This window comes from Chlorocebus sabaeus, chromosome 20, assembly GCF_047675955.1.
Source record: "Chlorocebus sabaeus isolate Y175 chromosome 20, mChlSab1.0.hap1, whole genome shotgun sequence".
Lineage (NCBI taxonomy): Eukaryota > Metazoa > Chordata > Mammalia > Primates > Cercopithecidae > Chlorocebus > Chlorocebus sabaeus.
Genome location: NC_132923.1, coordinates 69,760,222 through 69,778,807, shown reverse-complemented (window position 1 = coordinate 69,778,807; position 18,586 = coordinate 69,760,222). Strand labels below are relative to the sequence as shown.

General features: G+C 39.5%; 1 protein-coding gene across 2 annotated transcripts in view; it reads right to left on the bottom strand.

The window, feature by feature from the left end:
- C20H1orf141 (chromosome 20 C1orf141 homolog) overlaps positions 1-11,934 on the bottom strand; it is a 60,155-nt gene extending 48,221 nt beyond the window's left edge. For both annotated transcript variants that reach the window (XM_007978373.3, XM_073008118.1), the window contains exons 1-4: positions 11,789-11,934; positions 6,766-6,856; positions 2,810-2,901; positions 1,363-1,520 (exon numbers count right to left, since the gene is read on the bottom strand). In XM_007978373.3, the coding sequence (XP_007976564.3) occupies positions 1,363-1,520; positions 2,810-2,884 (233 nt within the window). In that variant the 5' untranslated portion in view covers positions 2,885-2,901; positions 6,766-6,856; positions 11,789-11,934. The remainder of the gene's footprint in view (positions 1-1,362; positions 1,521-2,809; positions 2,902-6,765; positions 6,857-11,788) is intronic.
- Positions 11,935-18,586: the final 6,652 nt, after the last annotated feature.

Genomic DNA, 18,586 nt, shown 5'->3' with positions numbered 1-18,586 from the left:
CCAAGCTGGAGTGCAGTGGCGTGATCTCAGCTCACAGCAACCTCTGCCTCCCGAGTTCAAGCAATTCTCGTGCCTCAGCTTCCCAAGTAGCTGGGACTACAGGCATGTACCACCAAGCCCAGCTAATTTTTTTAAAATGTATTTTAGTAGGGATGGGGTTTCACCATGTTGCCCAGGCTGGTCTCAAACTCCTGACCTCAGGCTATCCACCTACCTCGGCCTCCCAATGTGTTAGGATTACAGGCGTGAGCCACCGTGCCCAGCCCACAAATGTCACAGTGCTCATGTAGGCTGCTTAGTGTATAGTGTCATAGCTGCTGCCTAACTAAACTATGTGTGAAAATCAAGGTCACATAGCTAACAAATGGCAAGGCTGGATTTAAACCTTAGCAGTCTGATTTCAGAGCCTGTGCTCTTCATCACTACTGTACCCCATTCAAAAGGATGACTGTGAGCTTTTGGGCTTGGTGACTGGGTGCACTGTAGTGCTTTGTACTTAGGCAGAGAACAAGTGAGGAAAACTTGTTACCCAGAATAAATGAGATAAGGACAGTATCCACGCTATCACCAATGTCCAATTAAATGTAGTTCTATTGATTCCACATCTTAGTATTTCTTTTTTCTGAACTCTCCTTTACAATTCTGATGTGTTTGGAAAAATTTTATAGTATTATGCATGCACTAAATGCCAGTGAAAGACCAATGACATATTTAGGCTATCCCTTTTAAGTGCGCAGAGAAATTGCCTTACTTGGCTTTCTAGGCAGACTTTTTCTTAAGCATATCAGTTAAAGTTTGCATTAAATCCTGACATTAATTTGGGGCAACATAATTGAGCTCAAGAAAATTCAGAATTGTAATTACCATCTATACTAGTAAAATATTATACATAATAAATATTTTATAAACTAGGAATATTCAGAAAGCTAATCTAGTATATTTTAACTCATAACCCTTATAAAATATGCCATACAACTTTCATTTAATATACATTGCATAATCTAAGACAAATATAAAGTAATGTTTTAAAACTCTGAACTGGGCCAAGTGTGGTGGCTTATGCCTGTAATACCAGTACTTTGGGAAGCCCAAGTGGGTGGATCTCTTGAGGTCAGAAGTTTAAGACCAGCCTGGGCAACATGGGAAAACCCCATCTCTATTAGAAATATAAAAAATTAGCCAGGCATGGTGGTGCACAACTGTAGTCCCAGCTACTCGGGAGGCCAAGGTGGGAAGTTGAGGCTGCAGTGAGCCATGTTTGCACCACTGCACTCTAGCCTAGGCAATGAGTGAGTCCGTGTTTCAAAAACAAACAAACAAACAAATTCTGAACTGAAAATTTAAGGTGGTTATGATAGTTACATTTTTGATTTTGTAATGCTGCATGACTTGTCTTCTTTGATCTTTGATATTGCCTTAGATGCGGATGTAGCAATAGCCTCTTCAAATTCCAACTGAAAATCAAATGTCAGGGGTATAGCCATAGTTGTTTTTCTTCCTTCACTCTGAAGCCTGTTTATCTGCAGCAAAGCCAAAGTGGAAAAAAAAAAATGAGTACTTTTTATATGGGGAAAATCTTAGGTGGAGAGAAAAAAAAAAATCTCACTTTAGACACACACACACACACACACACACACACACAGAGAATTTAGGTGGCAGGCAATAATGGAAAAATAGTACAGATTGAAAATTGGGGGTCTAGTGCACCAACTGTTTTTATGCCTTTGCTGTGTGACCTGAGCCGTTCTTTCCCCATCTGTAAAATGTGGGGGTAGGACTAGAGGATTATTAAGGCTCCCTCCTAATTCTAAAATACAGAATTTAAGGAAGAACCTAGATATTTAGATGCAGAGAGTTCTTGGAACCATAGTAGGCATGTGTCTCCAGCCAGCTCCTCTTCCTGTAGCCACGCACACGGTGAATCACACTGATCTCCCTCTAGTCGTGTGAGCCAGAAATAGAGTGAAGAAAGCAATCAAAAGAGGACTTTGTTAAAATCCTTATACAAATGGACTGAAAAAGAAAAAGGATCTAGCTAAAAGGTGGATAAAGGAGTCGAAAGTTTTCTCTAAAAAATTCTCTCAGAGCATAGCACAAAGGAATAAAGAGATGAAAGCCCTGAAAGCAAAGTCAAAGGATATGGGGGACTTCTGCTTCTGCCAATAGATGAAGCACTATGGGAATTAATCACCTGCTCTCAACAACTAGGAGCTCAGGCAAAATGTATGAAAACAACTACCCTCAGCTATTAGAAAACAGAGTAGGACAGATCGCTGAGAGAAGGGAAACAACTGAGGTCCACCCTCCAATAGCCCAGCTTACTTCCCGGAGGTGGTTTTGGGGCTGAGGTGCAGGGAGGAGAAACTCATTGTATTGGGGGAACTCAAACCAAATCTTGTGGCTTTGAGCTTGCTAAAGTTAAGAGAAAGTTTGTACCAGCAATCACACTCTCAGGCATTTACTTCAGAGAAATGGAAACTCATGTTCATACAAAAACCTGGATGCAAATGTCCATAGCGGCTTTATTTTATTTTTTAAGCAACTTTACTTTTACTAGTCAAATCATGAAAACAATCTAAAAGCCCTTCATTGGATGATTGGTTGAAACTTTGTACATCTATATAATGGAATACTACTCAGCAATAAAATGTTTATATTTTTATACATTACCTTTTCAGCCAGGATAGTTGCTTTTTACAAATTAGTTTATATCATATTAATGTATCATTAGTTAAAAAGTAAAATTATTCACATTTGAAATGTTAACCTGTTAATGATTAAATTGAATTGTAGCTTATACTTAACAAACCTTTGTTCTTCTGGCCAAGATTCTCTCTGCTTGCTTATCAAGGACATCTAACTTCTCTAAGATTTTTTCTGCCATTATCAATCACTAAATTCCTATTTTAAAATAAGGAGGAAGAAGAACAAATCAATTCGAATTTAAACATATAACTAGGCATAAGTTTTCAAAAGACCCACTTTTACATTACTGTTTTAGGTAAATAATTGAATTGTTTAAATCATACAGTAAATCATAGAATTGTAAATGTACCCAAGTTTTTTCAGTTGAAGGCCATATGATCAGAACTCCCAGATGTGTACAGGCCCCATGAATTTTTAAATTTATGATAAAGGTGAGGGGGAGAAAGTTCATGATTACCATAAGAACCATATGTGACTTATACTTGAAGCAAGACCATGTGGCTTGAATTATATCTATTTCCTTTTTTTTTTCTTTTTAAATTAAAAACATATCAAGCTAGGAGTAGGACTTAATTTTGGTGGTGGTGGTGTTGTTGAGACAGAGTCTTGCTCTGTCACCCAGGCTGGAGTGCAGTGGCATGATCTTGGCTCACTGCAACCTCCGCCTCCTGGGTTCAAGCAATTTTCCTGCTTAAGCCTCCTGAATAGCTGGGATTACAGGCGTGCACCACCACACCCAGCTAATTTTTGTATTTTTAGTAGAGACAGTGTTTCACCATGTTGGCCAGGCTGGTCTCAAACTCCTGACCTCAAGTGATCCGCCTGTCTCAGCCTCCCAAAGTGCTGGGATTACAGATGTGAGCCACCGTATCCGGCCAGGAGTAGGACTTTGGACATATCTATTTTCTTTCTGTCATGATATAATTTTAATCAAAGTAAATGCAAGGAACTCATATTTCTATAATTAATTACTTCAAATTAAATTGGTCAGTGATCCAAGACTGTTAACAGCATGTAGTAGGTAATTAGTCACACATAAGTAGCAACAACTAAGCTGGATAGGTCCCATTGCCATAATAGTTCATATTTCCTAGTTAATTAATATTGCTAACAGTCTCATCTGAGGTCAAGCAGTCCATATTAAGCTTAGGGAGCTGTATAAGACATCAGAACCTGGTCTAATTTATTACATCTTCAGATGAGAAAACTGAAGGCCACAAAGTACCCTATTAGTGTAGTAGAAATAGCTAGGGCAGAGTGGAGGCAAGAATCCAGGAATGTCAACCAAAAACTCCCTTTATTTATTTATTTATTTATTTAAAAAATCTGTGTAGATGGGCCAGGCACAGTGGCTCATGCTTGTAATCCCAGCACTTTGGGAGGCTGAGGCAGGCAGATCACTTGAGGTCAGGAGGTCAAGACCAGCCTGGCCAACATAGTGAAACCCTGTCTCTACTAAAAATACAAAAATTAGCCAGGCATGGTGGCACATGCTTGTAATCCCAGCGACTTGGGAGGCTGAGGAGGAGGATCACTTGAACCCAGAAGGCAGAGGTTGCAGTGAGCCGAGATGGTGTGCCACTGTGCTCCAGCCTGGCTGACAGAGTAAGACTCTGTCTCAAAAAGAAAAAAAAAGATAGTGTAGGTGACTATGCAGTCAGTATATTTTTGCTCACTGAATTAAATGTGCTCCAGGGGCATTTAAGTGTAAAAGTTATATAGTTCACAGAAAGTACAGAATCATCAATGTTTTCAATGAACATTAATGTTAATATTAAGGTTCTTTCCAGCTCACAAAAAATATGATATTTCTCCTATATTGTATATTATTCCAGCAGTGCCACATGGAGACAACAGTTCATCAAAGGAGAAAGATTCAGGATCCTATGCCAAAAGTTTACATTATTTTGTAATTGGTTTCTTTCAGCTTTTTTTTTTTTTAAACTCTTTTATCCTTCACCATACATTGCCCTGAGTATGAATTCTTCATGCACTGATAGTGACATCCCATTCCAGCATGCCCTCTATCATGTCACTACATCCAGATTTTCCCTCCATCACGTGATGTAGTCCAGTGTGACAAAGAAATTACACAGACGGCCTGGGTGTGGTGGTGCGTGCCTATAATCCCAGCTACTTGGGAGGCTGATGCAAGAGGATTCCTTGACCCTAGGAATTTGAGACCACTCTGGGCAACATAGCAAGACCTCATCTCAAAAAGAGAAAAAAAAAAGTAGCCGGGCACAGTAGCACGCATCTATAGTCCCAGCTGCTGGGGAGGCTGAGGTGGGAGGATCAAAAGGATCATTTGAGTCCAGGAGTTCGAGGCTGCAGTGACCTATGATCATGCTACTGCACTCCTGCTTTGGTGACAAACAGAGCAAGACCCCATTTCTTTAAAAAAAATGTGACACACAGGAAATTCTGGGCCATAAGGGTACAAGCAGATAGCATGCGTTGTGACAAACCACACAACCTCAGGTTGCATGCTGGGGAGATCCAGGAATGTGAAAGCTGATCATACGAAATGGGTCACTCTTGTGGTTCCTAACTAAAACACAGTGAGAAGTCAGGGTAAAAGAAAACACTCAGGGCACAGAACATTGCTCCAAAAGTGCAGTCCATCTGCAAGTCTGGCAGCTGCAATTGACTGCTGTAACCTAAACCAGTTGTATCTAATAGCTACTGAAAAGACCTGTGGCCAATTTTGCCCACAACCTTCACTTACCAATCTTGTCAGTGCCTCAAAACCTCACTAGTGCCAATTTGTAACATTTCCTGGTTTTATAAAACCTCTAACCTATTCTTTGTTCTTCAGAATATACTGAAGACTATTACTCTGTGTGTATACCCTAATTGCAATTATTTCCTCCCAAATAAACATTTTGATTTTAGAGATTAGTCTCTATATTTTATTTGACATTGACAGGGTAAAGGCATTAGCACAATGTGAATGCTTATGACTTTCTGGGTTTCTTACAGAACAATAGGGGACAGATTTTGAAAGAGAATATAGATTATGATTATGTGGACATATTTTCTTTTCAGACCCAAGAACCATTCCTCTTGTAAAACTAAACTAAACTAAAACTCTCCAAGGAGTTTTAGCTTTTCTGTTTCCCTTAAACATAATATGAGTTCAAGTGGATGGAGAAGGCGCTCATATTCCCCACCTAAGTTTATTTTACTGGAGACAAAGATTTCTGTTTTTCAGCAAGACATAGGTAAATAACTGGAAGAATCAACGTATTGAAGTGAATGAGTTTCCCAGTTTGGGGAAGGTATAAACTACATGAGGGCCAGCTGAAACAATGCTGCTTACTTGTGAGAAAGAACAAAAAGCAGATCTTTTTAGAGTAAGGTGTCCTACACCTCTCACTTTTAATCACCCCATTTTCAACACCACATAGGACATTTTAAGAGGCAAAATGTCATCCCATTATACACACACACACATACACACGCACGCACGCACATGCACACACAGCTGTATTTTTCTATATACAGTTAACCATAACATGAAATAATTTTTATGTTTTTGCTTTAAAAATATTTTGCTAAGAGTAAATTATTTGGCTGTGAATGATTTCTGGAAAATCATTGTGCAGATCATGAATTTTTTTGAAGTGAGAAAAACCAATTATTTTCAAGGGTTAACAACAGTTTTATGAATACTAAATTTGACAGTTAATGAAATTGACTGAATGTTAGTTTTGTAGTATTAATTTCATAGCTTGAAACCAATACAATTTTTTCAGTTTGCAAATTCTTTTCTCCCATTGGTCTTTGGCAATGTGCCAATGGTGCCTAATGGATAAATGGCCCTGGGAAAAACTGGAAGTGAGGAAACACTATACATGAACTTCTTGTTTTCATCATTATATTTCATAAGCTCATCAAGGGCCTATTTTGTGTCTCCTCAAATAAATGCTGAGAGCAAAGGAACATCAGTACTAATATGATGGTGTTCCCCAACTACTTTGCATAAACTAACCACTAATCTTTTAATGCAAGATGAATCAAGATGATATTAAATGGACAGGGTGCAGTGGCTCACACCTGTAATCTCAGCACTTTGGGAGGCCGAGGCAGGTGGATCACTTGAGGTCAGGAGTTTGAGATCAGCCTGGCCAACATGGTGAAACCCTGTCTCTACTAAAAATACAAAAAGTTAGCCAGGCTAGGTGGCGAGCGCCTGTGGTCCCAGCTACTCAGGAGTCTGAGGTGGGAGAATTGCTTGAACTTGGGAGGTGGAGGTGGCAGGGAGCTGAGATCACGCCACTGCACTCCAGCCTGGGTGACAGAGCAAGACTCTGTCATATATATATACATATATTTATATATATCTATAAATATATATAAAGTGTTCCTCAGTGTGATCTATGCTTATGTCCTTTATTATATCTTTTTAATTTTAATATATACTTTGGTGTTCCTACTTTATACTTCTTTTTCTATGAACATATATTGTTATCTGATGATAAGCATTTATTTGTTCATTTGGTCACTGGCTACCTAAATGTATTACATGCAGACATTGTACTAGGTATTCTATCAAATTTACTGAGGAAGTTGGCACCTGGTAAACATTTTCCCTTGTGATCTCCATCTTCCTAGGCAAGGGAGATGCTCTCTCCTATTTCACTAAGAAAACAGACACCATCAAGCAAGAGCTTCTTCAGCTCCTACCTTTCATACCAAAGTATTATCCATTCCCAACCCTTCTGCACTTCAATTTTAACAGAGGCGTTGGCTCTCCCACCCAAAGCTAATCCCTCCTGATGTACTCTAGACTCCATTACCTCCAGTCTCCTGAAAGAATTATCTCTATTAGTTATCCCCTTTCTCCTGCAACTTTTATTTATTTCCTTCACAAATTTATTCCTCTTAGCATGCTCAAATTTATTTGCAAAACAGAAAAAAATGTCTTCTCCGCACCCTGCTAGTTATCATCTCTCTCGTCTTCTGAAGCATTCTACTTAGAGTTGGGGGAAGTGCTCTCATCTAGAATATAGGGTTCTGATGTGGTCACAGAAGCCTCACTCATAGAATCTCAGGGGTAGAATGGATCAGTGGCCTCTCACAGAATTCTTTGAACAGTGGAGCAACATTAACATCAAGAAGACAGACCTTTCTTAAGCTTGCTTTGATTTTCATTGCCATTGTCCTTCTTCAAACCTTCAGGTTGTTACTTTCCCTCCTTTGGGTTATCAAACTATACATCCCCCTAATTTGCCTACCCCAAACCTTCCTCCTCGTTCCTCAAATAGTGATTCTTTGAAATGCCATCAGGCTGGGCATGGTGGCTCACACCTGTAATCCCAGCACTTTGGGAGGCCAAGGCAGGCAGATCACCTGAGGTCAGGAGTTCGAGACTAGCCTGGCCAACATGATGAAACCCCGTCTCTATTAAAAAAAAGAAAAATACAAAGAAAGAAGAGAAAATTAGCCAGGCATGGTGGTGCATGTTTGTAATCCTAGCTACTCTGGAGGCTGAGGCAGGAGAATCACATGAACCCGGGAGGCAGAGGTTGCAGTGAGCTAAGATCACACTACTGAACTCCAGCCTAGTGACACAGTGAGACTCCTTCTCAAAAACAAACAAACAAAATGCCATCAGAGCTGTCTTTCTTAAACAGGACACTGATCAGGACCAGCTCCAGCCCACAAACCTTGGCTTGCTCTCATAACCTGAAGAACGCCCAAACTCTTCCGAGGACACATGAGACCACTCAAGAAAAGATAGTCCAGGATCTGGCTCAGCCCACCTTTCTAGTTTATTCATCCTACCCCTTTGTGTTCCACTATTTTCTACCATTCTTACTTCCTGGACACGTCCTGCCCTTTTCCCAAGCACACCCTTTACTCATGCGTTTCCTTCTACTCAGAATGTTCTCCCACATGTCTTCCAGTCAAAAGCCTACTCTTTATCAAATATAGTATAAAGACTACCTCTTCTTTTTTTTCTTCTTTTTGAGATGGAGTCTCGCAGTCTAGGCTGGAGTGCAGTGGCTGCAATCTCAGCTCACTGCAAACTCCACCTCCCGGGTTCAAGTGATTCTCCTGCCTCAGCCTCCTGAGTAGCTGGGATTACAGGTGCCTGATACCATGCCCAGCTAATTTTTGTATTTTTAATAGAGACGGGGTTTCACCATATTGGCCAGGCTGGTCTCAAACTTCTGATCTTGTGATCCACCCGCCTTGGCCTCCTAAAGTGCTGGGATTACAGGTGCGAGCCACAGTGCCCAGCCAAGACTACCTCTTCTATGAAACTTTCCTTGGCATTATCTCATTCCTTGTCTGGGTGACAGTCTATTTGTTGTGTGCTCCTGGCCTCAAGCAACCCTCCAGCCTCTCAGCCTCCTGAGTAGCTGAGATTACGGGCAAGAACCACCACACCAGGTTTTAAGAGGTTTACTCGCTGGGTGTGGTGGCTCACATCTGTAATCCCAGCACTTCGGGAAGCTGAGGCAGGCGGATCACTTGAAGTCAGGAGTTCAAGACCAGCCTGGCCAACATGGTGAAACCCTGTGTCTACTAAAAATACAAAAAAAGTTAGCTGGGCATGGTAGTGCACGTCTGTAATCCCAGCTACTTTGGAGGCTGAGGCAGGAGAATAACCTGAACCTAGGTGGTAGAGGTTGCAGTGAGCCGTGATTGTGGCACTGCACTCCAGCCTGGGTGACAGAGTGAGTCTCCATCTCAAAAAAAAAAAAAAAGAGGTTTACTCTTTGACAAATCTCTTCTTCACTAGGTTGAAAACTCATTTAAAGCAATAATTGACTTACTTACCTCTGAATCTCAGCCTCAGGAAAAGCGTTTTACATCTGACAGGGATTTGAAAATTACAATTTAATTTGCAGATGTCTCTGAATATAACTTTTTAGGAAGAGTAATCCTAATTTATCTGTAATAAATGATGTTACTTCATAATGATTTACTGGAAGATGAAATAAAAAGTTGAGTGAATTATTATAAAATGGGGTTCTTGCCAATTTAAACTTGGTAAAAGTGTTTTGAAAGGAAACTTGGATTTATGTTCTTAATTTCTAGCTCAGTAGTGACAGTTTTTGTTGTTGTTGTTTGTTTTTAAAGAACACAATGAAATAGAGGCCATACCAATTGGGGCAGAATGAATCCCAATTACTCTCACAGTGAATCATCTACAGGCCTCACTGCAAAGGCTTGTTCACAACAAAAATTGTAGGTCAATATTATTAGCATATCAGAGACTAAGTCATATCTAAAATAAAAATGTCTTAAATATTTTAAGAGAAAAAGTTTTGTTTTAACAGCACCTTTGGGACTAAAAACAAACAAAAATAACAAAACCCAGGGTCATCAATATAATAGGCTCAGCTGAGAAAGGTTCTTCAGCAAGTTCTAAACAACTCAGGAAAACTAAAAATCTCTAAAGTCACAAACTAAAAGCCTGAGAAATTATCTAGAAAATGGAGGCTTAAATTAAAATTCACTTCCATTATGTGGCTTTATCAGTTCAAACGCTTACTCCTTGAGGACAAGGCCACTTCTTACACTTTTATCTGACATAGCCCACTATTGAGACCACAGTAAGGACTCACTTCATCTGTTAAATGATTAATGTTGACTCAATAAGTAGACAACTGGCTGAGTTATCTCCATCTCACATTCCAAGGACAGACTTAGGGGAATCTTTTTTCTTTAAATCCAAAATGTTGATAAATGGCCCATATTATAGGCTGAATTATGTTGTCCCCAAATGCATATGTTGACGTCCTAGGCCCCAGGATCTCAGAATGTGATTATGTTTGAACGTACATCCTTTAAAGAGTAAAGTTAAAATGCGGTTGTTAGGGCAGGCCCCTGGCCAGTATGGCTGGTGTCCTATAAGAAGAGGAGATTAGGACACCGAGGCTACACAGAGGGAAGTCCTCCGTGAAGATTCAGTGAGAAGGCAGGGCAGCACCCCAAGCCAAGGAGTGAGGCCTCTGAAGAAAACAACCCTGCCCACCCCTTCATTTCCAACTTTCAGTCTCTAGAACTGTGAGAAAACACATTTCTGTTGTTTAGCCACTCCGTCTGTGATGTTTTGTCATGGCAGTCCCCACAAGCTAGTACAGCCCAGGCACTGAGAACCAATTTAAAAACCTGACTCATGTGCTTAGCGCTACATTATGAATTTTCTTGCTCCTTATTTATTTATTTTTATTTTTGAGACAGGGTCTCACTCACTGTCACCCAGGCTGGAGTGCAGTGGCTGCGTTCAGCTCACTGCAGCTTCCGCCTCCCAGATTCCAGTGATTCCCCTGCCTCAGGCTCCCGAGTAGCTGGGACTACAAGGCACACACCACCATGTCCATCTAGGTTTTGTATTTTTAGTAGAGATGGGGTTTCGCCATTTTGGCCAGGTTGGTTTCGAACTCCTGACCTCAAGTGATCTGCGCTCCTCAGTCTCCCAAAGTGCTGGGATTACAGGCGTGAGCCACCACGCCCGGCCTGGAAGGGAAGTTTCTAAGAAAAACTATTAAGGAATTTAAAAACTATGATGTACCTGTATTGTGGAGTATTATTGTGGGCAATTAATCAGATAATAATTGGAAGAATTGATTAACCAGCTCGAAATCGCAGCACAATTACCGCAGGGGTGATCAGCTCCCACCAGCCATTCCAGGAGGTTGGGAGTCGTCAATTTGGAAGTGTATCAATTAAGTGGCCCCGGCGCCCCTCGTCACCTTCCCCCAGGCGCCTCCTTCTCGCTGGAAACGTAGGGAACCCGACTCAAACGGTCTATGCCTATGGTCGTTTCACGGGAGAGCAAAATTAAGGGCAATATTGAGGACGCTCATTAATATTTAGTTTAGAAGACGGAAAGGTTCTTCAGCGAACCTGGAAGAGGCCCCCGGGCCCGCCTCCCGCCGCGGTCCCACACTCGCCTGACCTGACCCACACTCTTCCTGTCGAGGCCCCGCTAGAGAACGTCCCACCGACTACAGGGACACAAAAGTCGTTTATGTAAAACGATATTTTTCCTATTTCGCCCCCACCCTCGTACAAGTTTTGATTTTCCGCTTTTCCAACGCTTCCGCACCCTGAAACAAACCTCGTCTTCCTTTCCTCCCTCTTCTGGCTCCGAGGGCTACGCGCCCCGCCCCCACCCTTCAGTACCTTAGCAACGCGTCCTCCGTCCGTAGAAACCGGTTTCCGATCTCTGCCCACTTCTGAAAGGCCTAGAGAGCAGAGTTCTCTTCTCAGAGGGGCTTCGCCCACAGACTTTTGTCACTAAAAGCCCAGACTCCCCAGATGCTTACGGATATTAATACCGATTATGCTGAAGGAGGGGAAGGAGAGTCAAGTAAAAGAAGAAGATCAAGTAAAAAGAACTGGAGAACAGTGACTTTATTTCCTCTTATTGTACCTCCTTTCTCCTTTTGTGCTTTCCTGGAAACATCGACTTTCAAAAAGAAGCTTACAAAGTCCACCATGCAGCTTGCGAGTCTGAATGGAAGTCAACAGTTTATATTTGAATGTTTGATGGAAGATTGCTTTCATGGCTTATGATATTTAAAAACAGCAACAATAAAAACAAAAAACCATTTTATTTCCAAGACCAAGAAACCTCCCATGTGCTTAGTAAAATCCCCCCTGTATTACTCAAGTTGTATAGCAAACTTGGCTGCACACACATACCATGTAGCATTTTTATGAGACATAATGGAGATACACTCTGACATACATTCTGTTGTATTTACTGTATCCTAAGGAAACATTTGTCCTTATTGCTCACTTGTGTGAGCAGAAAATGCACTAAGGCCATGGGAATCATTTATTTTTAGAGTCATAATCTAAAAACAACTGACTTGAAAACAGCTTGTATTTAATTAAAAATGGTGGGGAATTTCACAACATTGGTTAAATTTTAAGTCAGGGGTTGGTCATCATTCCAAGAATGTACCTTATCTGATGCATCAAAATAGGAGGAAAAAAGCTTTAAAAAACAGCATTTCAACATCTGTGAAAAGAAGAGGAAAAAAAGAACACCTGCATTAGTCATCACAAGTCCGTGCTAGTGGCAATGGTAAAACTGCAAAAATAATAATAATAATAATAAAAATTATAGTTATGTAACAATCCAAATTTGGCTAGAAATTGATATCAATAGTCAAGGCATGAAAACACTGGAATCAATTTATTTCAAATATTTGAAAAACAAACAATACAATAATTAAAAGTAGAAGGTAGTTTGATTCTTTTCTTTTTTTTTTCTTTTTAAGGCAAAGTCTTGCTCTGTTGCACAGACTGGAGCACAGTGGCGTGATCATAGCCTACTGCAACCTCAACCTCCTGGGCTCAAGTGATCCTCCCACCTCAGCCTCCCTAGTGGCTAGGACTACAGATGCATGCCACTATGCCTAGCTAATTTTTTTTATTTCTATTTTTTGTAGAGACAGGGGCCTCATTCTGTTGCCCAGGCTGGTCTTGAACTTCTGGGCTCAAGTGATCCTCTTGCCTTGTTTTCCCAGAGTGCTGGAATTTACAGATGTGGGTAGTCACTGCAGCTAGCCAAGGTAGTTTGATTCTATTTTATTATTTTAAGCCATATACATTCAAGAACAATGATTTGTATGAAATTGATAACTGGAATCTAGTTGATAGTGGTGATTTGTCTAGGATTGTTATAGTACCTTCAGCTCAAAAATTTGCACAGAGGTAAAAATTAGCTTCTTAAATAAAGAATTGAGTTCAGAAATGTTAGCTACTCATTAATCTTCAGTCAATAAAATTTATAAAGCACAAATCTTATGAAATTCTTAGAATATTATCATTATCTCAGCTAATATTTATGGAACATGTTCTGCATGCCAGGTACCAGGCTACAATTTTAAAATAGTTCTAATTTCATCCTTTACTTTTCATTCTTAAAACTTAATCAGTATCTATGGAAAAGGTATTATCTTTGATTTTAGAAAAGACCTGACTGAAACTCAAAGAAATTATGTGATTTGCCCAACATCATATAATTAGTAAGTATAAATATTAATATAAGACAAAGTACAAAGTATTTTCTCTTTAATAACAAATGCTCCGTAAATGTACACAAAAAGGAATTCAAGTGGATTTTTTCCTAACTACTTTAATTGCTCTCAGTTAAATTCAGTATTTACTGAATGAGTTCATGAACCTATTATAGATAAATACTGGGTAAAGGAGCCTAATGAATGTTTTATTTTAAAAGTATACAGATTTCTTAAAATATAAACTGTTTTCTGTAAGAAAGCAAAGAAAGTAAAATCTGCAGACTGTTTCCTACTTCCTTTGAAGTAGGCCAACTACAAAGTTAGAAGGCACGTTCCCCAAAACTGGCTTTACTCTGACACTAAATTCAGGGGGCTGTCAAAACCCTGAATAGAACCCTCAGGGTCGATAATTTGCTAGAAAGACACAGACCTTACTGAAAGCTATTGTATTTGGGGTTATAGTTTACTACAGGGAAAGGTTACAGATTACAACTAGCCAAGGAAAGAAGTTCACAGGGCAGAGTCAGTCCAGAAATACCAAACATGGAGCTTTTATTGTCCTCTTCCTGTGGAGTCAGGACAGGTTACTCCCCAGCATTGTTGAATGACAATGCACACATGGAGATTTGCTACCCAGGGAAGCTCACCCAAGCGTCATGTTCAGTTTGTAGTGGGGCTTCATCACACAGGCATAATTGATCGATTGCCCACATGGTTAATCTCTGTCTCCAAACTGGTGGATACCACATGACCCAAAGCCCTTGCTCTAAGTCATACTGTTGATCTTTCTGGAGTCCCCACCCTAAGACTATGCAAGTGTGGCCACCTCCCCATCCTAAATCACACTGTTAAACTATCCAATATGACTCAAGATCTTCAGGCAAACAAAGATCTTCCTATCAGGCATAACATTCCTAGGGCCCAAAGATTATGTCTCAGAAGGCAAGGGCAAAGGCCAGACTTTCTCTTCTTTGGGCAAGAGAGTCTTTCCTATAAATTCTTTACTACACACCTACTAGGTTTAGAAAGTATCAAAATTTGTGTTTACTCATCCCAAATGGTGAAAATCATGTGATTTCCCACCCCTGCTTTTTGTCCTCTCTTGAGAAAAGAGCATTTTTTTCCCCCTGCCCTACACAAACCATGAAGCCTGGGAGAAGTGTCAGTGTTCTTCACTGTTCCTAATGTTCCTTCCACACCTTTAGGTTTCTTCTTCCTTAGGAAAAACTGCCTCTTCTGAGGTTCATGACAACTATCTCCCCATACATATTTACTAACAAATTCCCAGGCACTTCTCACTTTTACATATTTGGGGACTTTCTCAATGTTCTTTTCCATATTAAATCCGTTAAGCCAATAGTTCTGCCTCAAAACTCTTTACCTTTCCAGATTAAAGCTATCTTTACTTCATTATCCCCTAACTCTGAAATATTAAGCTCTAGCAGGTCCTCTCTGATCACTACCTTTTATCCCATTTGCCCATTACCTCTCTTATTCTAGATAATATGCTCGTTGGTCACTTAATGACCTTCTGTTTCCTATTTGTGAATCCAATGGACATCTTTCAGGTCCTATGTTACTTGACCTCTCTTCTGAATTGGACACGTTTTACTTCTGGCTCTTTGAAACATTCCCTTCCTTTGGCTTCAATTACACAACTCTCTCCTACTTTTCTTCCCCTGCCTGCTGTAAATAATCATTGTTCCCTGGGATTCTTTCTTGTTTGTTTTTTTGGGTTTTTTCTTCTCCCTTTGTTTCCTTCATAGGCTTGACATTCCCTTCAGAATTCAGTCAAAACCGTGCAGCATAGAATATTAGAACTTCTACCATCTGAGCCCATTCTATGTTGAACTGAGTTCTGATTGTCTTTCCAGCTTTATCTCAGCCAACCCATGGTACAGAAAGTGACTACCTTGTAACTTAATGGGAACTTTTACAAAGTTCTGGGCTTTTTATATCTGTGTCTTTTCATGCCATTCCCTCAACACAGGGACTTCAGAACTTCTGCAGCCCCCTGGTTCTAAGGATGGAGAAAGTTATCTATGTTAGGCCAACGAGATCACAACACCCCGACCACAGTGACTGGCTCAGGGAGAGGCAAGTGACTAACGGGAGGCCAGTTAGGGCCCAGAAAATTTGATTCCGGGACTTTGAGCCTTCAGGGAAGATGACTTCCTCTTCCAGTCTGCCTGTTACGACAATTTGAGTCTTATGCTGTGGGAGCCACTATGAAGACCCTGAGAGTGGAGTCCCCCCAGGGGAAGCAAACTGAGAGCTGGACCTGGGCAGTATCATTTGAGCCCAGGGTCAAGCTATCACTGAACCTAGAGCTACTTCTAGACCTCTTCAGCTAACATGATCCAATAAGTTCTCTTTGTGTATAAACCAGTCTGATTTAGTTTTCTATAGAAGCCTAGAGACTGATAATGTGCTCAACAAATATTTATCAAATGAGTGGAAACCATAAAATGGATAGAATAACTATCTTAGAGGGCTGGTCTGAGAAGTAAATGATTTACCAATCATTTACTTTTGCTAGGCCAAGCACAGTGCCTAGCAAAAAGCAGGTACATGAACGTTCATTATGTTTCTATGCCTCCAGCACTCTCCCTGTCACCACACAGCCACACAACATAGCTCAGAAACTGCTACCTGAACTTGATTATAAGTTCTAAGAAAACTCATATTCACAAAAATTTGACTTCTTCAGTCCTAGGTTTTTCCCCATAACTCTTTTTCTTTTATTAAAGACCACAACTTAATATTTATTTATGTTTTTAAAGATCACAACTGTAAACATATTCATTTGTATAGCATCTGCTATAGTTTGAATATTTGTCCCCTCCAAAACTCATGTTGAACTTTAATCCCCAATGTGGCAGTATTAAGAGGTGAGGCCTTAACTTATTTTTTTTTTTAAATAAAGATAAAGTCTTGCTATGTTGCCCAGGCTAGTTTCAAACTCCCAAACTCAAGGGATCCTCTACCTCAGCCTCTCCAGTAGCTGTCCTACAGGCAAAACCCACTGCACCCAACTTGGTGGGGCCTTTAAAAAGTTCTTGGGTCATAAGGGCAGAGCCCTTATGAATGGATTAATGAATTATGTGTTAACGGATTAATGGATTATCATGAGAGTGGGATTGGTGGTTTTATAAGAAAACGAAGAGACACCTAAGCGAGCAAGCATAACGCCCTCACCATGTGATGCCCTGTGCCACCATGGGACTCTGCAGAGACCTCCCAGCAGCAAGAAGGCCCTCACCAGAAGTGTCCCCTCAGCTTTGCACTTCTCAGCCTCCATAACTGTGAGAAATCATTCCTTTTCTTTATAAATTCCCCATATTCAGATATTCTGCTACAAGCAACAGAAAATGGACTAAGATAGCATCTTGCAAGGCTTCACTTACTATACATGCAAAAGCAAAATATTTAAAGTAAAAGATTGTTAGATCTGACTTCATAAATATTTAAAATTTCTGTATGTCAAAACAAGTCATTAAAAATGTAAAATAGGTTAAACTTGGAAATGTGTATAAACCAAGAATATCTTAAAATTTTACAAATCACTAAGGACAAACACCATAATGGAAAAGAATGTATGTTGAGTATAGTCACTTTACAAAAGAATACCTACAAATGATCGTTAATTATATCTCTGATGTTCAATGGCATAGTCGAAGTCATGTGCATTAAGCCAATAAAATATAATCTTTTTTTATCATCTTGGCAAGCTGGGGAAAGGAACAGAGAAAGATGCACATCTATGCTCTACTGGTTGAACTGTACGTTGTTAGGATGGGAATTTACAATTTGTATAAAAACCTTCAAAAATGTTTTAATCTTTGACTCAACAATTTCACTTCCAAAAATTAATATTTAGAAATTAATCATAGAAATGCACAAAAAGTTGTAACGATGATTTTTATTTAATATTTTTTATGATGATAAAAAATTTTAAAGTGGGATAATAATATCTAACATCTGTGTATTGAATTCTCACTTATTGGGTTTATTATGTGTCAATTACTGCATTTTCACATACATTGTCTCATTTATTCTTCATTTTATCAATTAAAAATGAATTTAGAGATATTCAATATTCTGATCAAGATCATAAATATACTAAATGGCAGATTCAGAATTTAAACCCAGTGATATTTTTTCCAAAGCCTATGATCTGAATTACTATTTTTAGATTTTCTTGTCAAAATTTTTATCTAGCCATAGGATGATATATATGATACAGCTATTACAAGTGGTATGAAGAAATACGTAACATAGGAAAATGTGTATGATAATGTGTTAATTGAAAAAATTATAAGATTAGAAAGCTTCATCTACAGAATGATTCTTTTAAGACAAAGTATGAGTCTCTGTTGAAAGAAAAAGATCTGTAATTAAGCATCCTCAAAAGATAGTTATCTTAAGGTGGTAAAGTTATATCTTGGAAATATTTTTCTACTTTGTATACTTTTGTATTTTCTTAATGCACAGACTAATTCATAGTAGAAACTATTGATGTATTATTTTTGCAGCCAACAAGTTATTAAAACACTTCAACATGGCCAAAAGACTTTTTTCTTCTTGCGAAACTGGAAAAGTCAAAAGCCTCTTAAAAAAAAAAAAAAAAAATTGAAATTTCTTTCCACTGGGTGCTCAAAAAAGTTTTTACAAGTCAGTTCCAGGACTCATGACTATAATCCCAGCACTTTGGTAAGCCGAGGTGGTAGGATCATTTGAGGCCAGGAGATCAAGACCAGCCTGGGCAACACAGCAAGACCCCATCTCTACTAAAAATAAAAATAAAAAAAATTACCTGTGTGTAGTGATGCATATCTGTAGTCCAGCTATTTAGGAGGCTAAGGTAGAAGGATCCCTTGAGC